This window comes from Podarcis gaigeae (genome assembly GCF_964106915.1).
Source record: "Podarcis gaigeae genome assembly, chromosome: 14".
NCBI lineage: Eukaryota > Metazoa > Chordata > Lepidosauria > Squamata > Lacertidae > Podarcis > Podarcis gaigeae.
Window position 1 is genome coordinate 37,110,749 of NC_139690.1, and position 7,682 is coordinate 37,118,430.

The 7,682-nt window shown below is 50.9% G+C and overlaps 1 protein-coding gene across 1 annotated transcript; it reads left to right on the top strand.

Moving 5' to 3' along the window:
- The first annotated feature begins 1,394 nt into the window (after positions 1–1,394).
- On the top strand, positions 1,395–5,147 carry LOC310831064 (noggin-2-like). The gene has a single exon (XM_083711158.1). It carries the CDS (start codon positions 3,222–3,224, stop codon positions 3,870–3,872), a length of 651 nt encoding a protein of 216 aa, XP_083567284.1. The 5' UTR covers positions 1,395–3,221; the 3' UTR covers positions 3,873–5,147.
- Positions 5,148–7,682: the final 2,535 nt, after the last annotated feature.

Here is a 7,682-nt window from a genome sequence, read left to right on the forward strand (position 1 = left end):
AGGTCATTTTAGCTACCTGCATTCATATTCATTTTTAAAGCTTTTATTTTACTGATTTTATCTGATTTAATAATTATTATTCTGTGGATTCTAGCTGTGGGTTATCTACATTTTTGATTATGTACACTGCTTAAGCAGTTTATCAATCTTTCTAAGTAAATAAGTAAATTCCTCCTCCCTCTGTGATGGTAATATCAGTGCTTCTTATTGCCAGGAAGTGTGCCAGGGCTCAGCTTTGGGGGCATGTGATGTTATATGGAGACAGGGCATGTGCAGAGTGCCTTGAATTCTGCCACAAGTAGTCTCCACCCTCTCCTTCCTAGTCTAGGATTGGAGAGTAGAGAGAAAATAAAACACCCAGCCTTCTCCCTTCTCTATTGGGAAGAAGTGGAGAAGAAGCGGAGGAGGATACATTGAGAGGGTTGTAGCAAAGACACAAGGCAGGCGCGTGCAAAGAACAAAAAATCGCTTCTCCTACATTCTTCCCCCTACCCCGCCAACGCCGCCCCTGCATCCTGACAGTTGGAGTGCTCCACCGGAATCCGGTCCATTATTATCTCAAAGGTTGGCTGGAACATCAAATGCGAGACAAGTGCTTTTTGTAAATTCCAGGGGGTAGCCGGCTTAGTCTCTTTAAAGCAAAATAAAACGCTTGAACTTTACGCAGAGCAGACGTGTCACAGGCTGTGCATCTTGCATTTCACGCCCCCACCCCCATACCTCTGCGTGTGCTTGTGTGCTGTCTGTCTTCGTCTGTACACACACTGGGGTCTGCCCACTGGAGTTGTCCACCAGCGCTCGAGCCACAATAACAACGCGACCCTACAGTCTGCCCAGAGGGAAATGCGTATAGAATCCGAAATCGGTGCCTCAACAACGCTGGAGTGATATAAATACTAAGAAGGGAAAGGGCACCTAGCTTAATGCCCAGAATCTGCACGTCTGGCTGGGGGGGGACTCCTGCCCAGAACCCTGGAGAGCCGCTGCCAGCCAGTGTCGACAACACTGAGCCAAATGGGACAATGGTCTGACTCAGTAGAAGGCAGCTCAGCTTCCTATGTTAATAATAATAATCTTCTTCATTAGTAATACTTTTCGCATGGAAACCAACCACCACCACCACCCGCGCTCTCTCACCGCACACGCAACCTTCCTTGCAAGCCTGCAAGAGAGAAGGAGCCAGGGAGCCCCCAGTGCAGAAACATGGTGCGTCTTTAGGACCCAGCGGCGGGTCCCGCGCGCGCTTCAATTTAGGGCCGGCGGAGCGGAGGGGAGGGAGCGAGCGGGAGCTGTCAATCAGGCAACGTGGTGAAAGTGACAGAGGTGGGCCGTTCCCGTTGACACTTGGCTCCATCCGAGGGGGGATATTTAATTTGGGATTGAGCGAGGCGAGCGCAGCAGTCGCGCGCTGGCTGGGCAGCGGAGCCACTGGGCGCAGGAGCGAGCGAGCGAGGCGCTTGGGCGAGGAAGAGCGCGGGCAGGAGCGCACGAGAGGCGCACGGCGACCAGGCGCTCCGCCGGAGAAGCGAGCCAGCCACCCCGGCAGGGCAGGGAGCGAAGGAAGGACCTCGCCGCCTTTCCGGCGCCCCACGAGGAGGCAGCCAGGCGCCGCCGCCGCCGCCGCCGCCGCCGCCGCCGCACCAGATTCAGCAGCAGCAGCAGCAGCAGCAGCAAGAGGATCGAGGCATTCCTCCCGAGCCGAGCCTTGGAGACGGGGCGAGCTGAGGCTGCTGCAGCGAAACCTCGCTCGCTCGCTCCCTTCTTCCCGCAGAAGAGCACGTTGCGAGGCGGCGGCGAGAAGGAGGCGAGCCCCCCGCGCGCACCCAGCCAGGCGGCTTCTACGCCCCCCGCAGCTCCCCCCCCCCGACTCCGGGATCCTGAAGCTCCTGGAGAAAGAGATCAGCCTGGCGACGGCGGGGCGACGCGTTTGACTTTTGCCAATTGGCTGGCTTGAAAAACAAACCCCAACCCCCGCCAAGGCGAGCGAGGCAACTCTTTCCGATCCTCGCGCTCTCTCGGCTCCCGGACTCGCCGCCCCTCGGAGTTGCATCGGGGGGCGATCTCCTCGGAGGCTTTTTGAGTTTCGTCCTTTGGGGCAGTGGCTCGTGCTTCGCCCCCCACCCGCGGCTTTTGGGATTTTATTGGGTGCCTGCGCTTTGGAGTGGCGCGGAGGATGACCTCGGAGATAGGTTCGGGGGCAGCTGGATCCTACTAAGGGAGCGCGGAAAGTTTCTGCTCTCTGTCCTCCGCGGTCGAGCAAGATCCCCGCTCCCCCCACTGCGCTGGGACACGCTGCACCTTCTCGAAGAAAAGACGTCGAAAATGAAGAAAAGTTCTCCTGGGGCCGTTTGGCAGTTTCCTTGGGGATCTGCGGCTGTTTGAGGAGATAATAATAACAATAACCGCAACAAGAAGAAATTGACTGCACTTCGAAGGGGCGGGGGAGAACAGGGAAAAGTGGGGAGCCCCCCACCCCACCAAAAAATTGGCCCCATTTTCTTGTGACTCTCCCTCTTTTTGTAAAAACCATCTCCTCCAGCCCCCACCTCCACCTCCCACCCCTTTGCTACGCCCGCTCTCCCCCCCCCACCCCTTTTCCACAGTTCCCCATCTATAAAAGAGGGTTTTATTCCTGGGCTCCAGTCTCACGCCAAACCCTGTCATACCGTCTAGACATGTTGTCGTGGGTCTAAGTCCAGCTGTCACCATGGGGATGGAGGTCGGTCCGCTGTGAATTTTTTGGAGAGAGAGAGAGAGAGAGGAGAGAAGGAGAAGGAGAAGCAGGGGGGTTGGAACGGCCAAGAGCTAGAAAGAATTGGGTTGCCCTTTGGGGAGGCTGTTTCGCAAGGAGGGGGCGGCCGCTTCCCGCCCACCCCGATTCTCCTTTCCCTGCCACCCCATTTTCTCTCCCCCCCCCACCTCTCCCCGCTCACCATGCTTGATTAGTAGCAGGGAGGGAGTGTCAAGGGGGACCTTACATGCGTCTGTCATCTAACCCCTTGGCGATCTATTTAAAGCCAGAGGCCTTGCTGGACTTTGTCTCAGCCTATTTATGAACCCCCTGGACTTGGCAAGTGGGGCCGTGGAGTATTAACAATCGGCGAAAGGGGGCAGGCAAGGAAGAAGCAAGTCCACGGTACTGCCTGGGTCCTGTCTGGGGCTGCTGGTGGGGACCCCCTGTCTTACATTGCGCCCTGGGGCTGGGCTGGGCTGAGGAGAGCATGACGGCCCCCCAAGCTCTCCTGCTCTGCTCTTGCTTAGCACTGCTGCTCCAGCCGGGCTCCTGCCAGCCCTACCTGCGGCTCCGGCCCTCCCCCAGCGACAGCCTGCCTGTCAAGGACATCATCGAGCATCCCGACCCGGAGTATGACCCCAAGGAGCAAGACCTGGACGAGCGGACTTTGAGGAAGAAGCTGGGCAGCAACTTTGACCCCAGTTTCATGTCCGTGGCGGCCCCAGCCCAGGCCAACAACCTGTCTGCTTCGGATGCCCTGCACCGGTTCAAAGGCCTTGGCCCGCTGCCCAACGAGCTGAAGAAGCTGGACCTGGGCGAGACTCCCTATGGGACCAGGCTCAAGATGGGCAAGAAAGCCCGCCGGAAGTTTCTGCAGTGGCTTTGGGCGTACACCTATTGCCCGGTGCTGTACACCTGGAAGGATCTGGGACTGAGGTTCTGGCCTCGCTACATCAAGGAAGGGAACTGCTTTGCGGAGAAGTCCTGCTCCTTCCCCGAGGGCATGTCCTGTAAGCCAGTCAAGTCAGTCACCAAGACCTTCCTGAGATGGTACTGCCAAGGGTGGTCGAAGCAGAAATATTGCACCTGGATACCTGTCCAGTACCCTGTGATTTCAGAATGCAAATGCTCCTGCTAGCCTCAGCTTTGGGGTGTCTTGCTGGATCTAAGAGACCTCATTGCTCCTGTGTGTGTATATATATATGCATATATATATATGCGTGTTGCATGTGGATATGTGGATCAGCTCTAGCAGAACTGCCTTTCAGAACAACCCCAGTCCCTTGAGATGGGGTGGAGTAGACACTGTTCTGGAAATCTCACACGGGGGACTTGTCCAAGAGGCCTTGGCATCCTGAGAACCTCCAATCAGATTGTTGATGGATATGACAGGTGTCAGTAATCTTGCAACTTTGATTAGGGTTGTTTTTTTTTTTACGATTGAATGAAGAACTTGCTTGTCTCCTGGTAGACCTTGTGCTCCCAAGATAAGGGGACATAGAAACTTTTGACACACGAGACCTTGCTTATTCATTTCTCAGTCCTACCCCACCCTGTCCCAGCAACCCCTTGCACTGTATTTCTTTTTTTAATTATTTTATTTTATTTGAAATGGGGAAAGCAAAACCTGAAAGGAACTGCAGTGCAGGCCCAAGAAAAGCTAAGCACTACAATAAGATGTTTATTTTTATACATATATATATATAGCATTCTAACAAGAGGAAAATTACCATCCTTTGTAAATATAGAGAATTTAAAAGGGGGGGAAGATCCGCTGTGTTTTTCTGGTTATTTTTATTATAATTATAATTATTGTTGTTGTTATTGTTATTGTTATTATAATTATTATTATTATTATTAATAATAAAATGGTGATGATGCAGGACCACATGTTGAGCCCAACCCTTTCAAAATGGAACACTTTCCTTCAGCGTAAGGGAAGGGAGATATTTCCCCCAGAAAGATGGTTTATGATACCCGTCTTTCCCCCACAAACCCCTTGGGAAGGTGTTTAATTTCCGTTTCCTGTACATTTTTGTTTGTTTGTTATCTTCTGAACTTGTCACTGATCTTCAGACTAATATTCAAAGTTGTCTAGGTTTTTAAAAAAATATGTATATTGATTAAGGAGATTTTTTTAAAAAAATGTATGAAGTTATGAAAGAGTGATGGATTGTTTTGTTTTGGAATACATATAGTAATGTAGAGACGTTAAAAAGAAATTTCTTGTGTACAGTTTATTTATTTTTTAATGTTTGTGTATAGGAGGTTTTTTTTGGGGGGGGAGCTGGAGATTATGCCAGAAAATATTGAAAATGTTTACTTGAATATTCCTTTTGCAACATATCAGTGTACATATCAACCATGACTGATCAAAACATTTTTAGCAATAAACTCTGTCTTTGAAAAAATACTTCCACTATATTCTACAGATTTCTGAGAAAATGTCCCAGCGGGTTGTGTCTTATATAAACCCTGTGTATCAGACAGAGATCCCAGCTGGTATGAAATCCAAAGAAATCTATTAATGCTAAACAAGCTGTGTGGTATATTTAGGCCTCGATAAGTGTTAGACCCTCAATTTTTTAAAAAGGTAAAGAACCCCTGACAGTTAAGTCCAGTCGCAGACAACTCTGGGGTTGCGGTGCTCATCTCACTTTACAGACCGAGGGAGCCGGCGTTTGTCCACAGTTTTTCTGGGTCATATGGCCAGCATGACTAAGCCGCTTCTGGTGCAACGGAACACTGGAACCAGAGCAGTGCATGGAAACACAGTTTACCTTCCCGTCGGAGCAGTACCTATTTATCTACTTGCACTTTTTTTTTGGCATACTTTCAAACTGCTAGGTTGGCAGGAGGTGGGACTGAGTAACAGGAGCTCACCCCATCACGGGGATTCGAACTGCTGACCTTCTGATCTGAAAGCCCAAGAGACTCAGTGGTTTAGACCACAGCACCACCCGTGTCCCAGACCCTCAATTTATCATCATTTAAATGTCATAGTATCTGTGAAAAGTTGATAGAAAATGATGAGGCATGATTTAGAATAGAGTTAGTCAACACGGAGCCCTGCAGATGTTGTTGGACCACAACTTCCATCATCCCTGACCACTGGCCATGCTGGCTCCACCTGATAGGACTTGATGAGCCAAGGGTCATCATTGTCCCACCACTTTGGAAAAACAAGGGTGATGTTCCGGCAGATCTCTGGCACTCTTTCCCCCTCCCTGTTGTGCTTTCCATTGGAGGCAGTTGGGCTGCAACCCTGTAAACACTGAGAGTAAGCTCCACAGGGAGACTGACTTCTGAGGAAGCATGTGCTGCATGTCCGTCTCATTCGGCAAATGGATTCTTCAGTTTGCATTTTCCCTCTTGCAGCAGAACAGTGGATGGAGAAGCAATGGCTATCCCGATGTTGCTGATCTGCAGATCCCATCATCCCTAACCATTGCCCTTGCTAGCTGGGGCAGATGGGAGCTGACCACCTGTTGGGCTACAGGGTTATCACTTATGCCAGGAGGCCAACAGTATGTAGTGCCAGAGCCAACAACAGGCAGAGCCAACTAATGCTAGTTTTGCCCCAATTCTTCTCCTTAAAGGTAAAGGTAAAGGGACCCCTGACCATTAGGTCCAGTCGTGGCTGACTCTGGGGTTGCGGCGCTTATCTTGCTTTATTGGCCGAGGGAGCCAGCATACAGCTTCTGGGTCATGTGGCCAGCATGACAAAGCCACTTCTGGCGAACCAGAGCAGCGCAAGTTTACCTTCCTGCCGGAGTGGTACCTATTTATCTACTTGCACTTTGATGTGCTTTTGAACTGCTAGGTTGGCAGGAGCAGGGACCGAGCAATGGGAGCTCACCCCGTCATGGGGATTCGAACTGCCGACCTTCTGATCGGCAAGTCCTAGGCTCTGTGGTTTAACCCACAGTGCCACCCGTGCCCTTACCGAGTTCTATAATGGCAACACTGAGGCTAAGCAGCAGGAGGAAGCTGACAGCCAGTGCCACACCCTGGATTGGTTGCAAACAGGAAGGCAGGAAGGCTGGGGGCAGAGGGGGGTGGTAGGGCAGTGCTCCACAGGGTCCCAATGGACCAGTCTTCACTGATGAACTGTTAAAGTGCCTAAACTAAACAGAAGAGCCCATGTGTTGGAATGATGACTTGCATCCTTGGAAGGAATTTGTTAGCCTGGGGAAAAGTTCTACTGTACATTGAGTAACCTCATGCATCTCCCAGCATATGACTATTACCAGCCTTGTATGCAGCTCTTGTGCAGTGCAAGCTACGCAGACATAGGCCCCATTGCTCAATAGGACTTACTCCCCAGGAAGTGCACACAGGAGAAATCCAATAGCTATTAGCCATGATGGCTCTACAGACCATGGGTGTTCCTAAAATGCTTCCCATCTGAGTTTCCCTGTGGCCTAATAAGCTTTTCTTGTTTCCGAAGTGGAAACCAACCACATTAGGAATTCACCATAATTCCATGTTTTATTTTCAAATTTTGCAGTGCATTCATTTGCAATGTGTGAACATTTTGGTGTGGCTTCCAATTCCTTCCATTCATCTGCTTCTCCCCCCGCCCCCCAGTTCTGTATTAGCAATGTGTGTGCATGCACCGATAAAGCACTGAAGGGGGAAGAAACTGGCCCTTGATGCCATTGTACATGTTTTACTAATGAACATCATTGATTGGCCTATATGCCACTTAATTGCAAAACGGGCTTCTAAGTAGGCTTGCATACATAGTCTGCATGTACCGAAAAACAGGGCCGGGCCACCCAAGAGGCAAGGCAGCCACCTCAGGCGGCAGGAACCACTTGGGCATCAGATTCAGATGTAGATCATTATTGTCCCTTAGTTACTGCTTTGGAGCTCCACTCACCCCTTCTTCTCTGGTGCGGAGGTGGGGTTCCATTTCGTGGTTCACCTCAGGTGCCTAAATGTC

Coding starts and splice junctions, on each gene's coding strand:
- LOC310831064 (XM_083711158.1), top strand. CDS start 3,222: ATGACGGCCCCCCAAGCTCTCCTGCTCTGCTCTTGCTTAGCACTGCTG.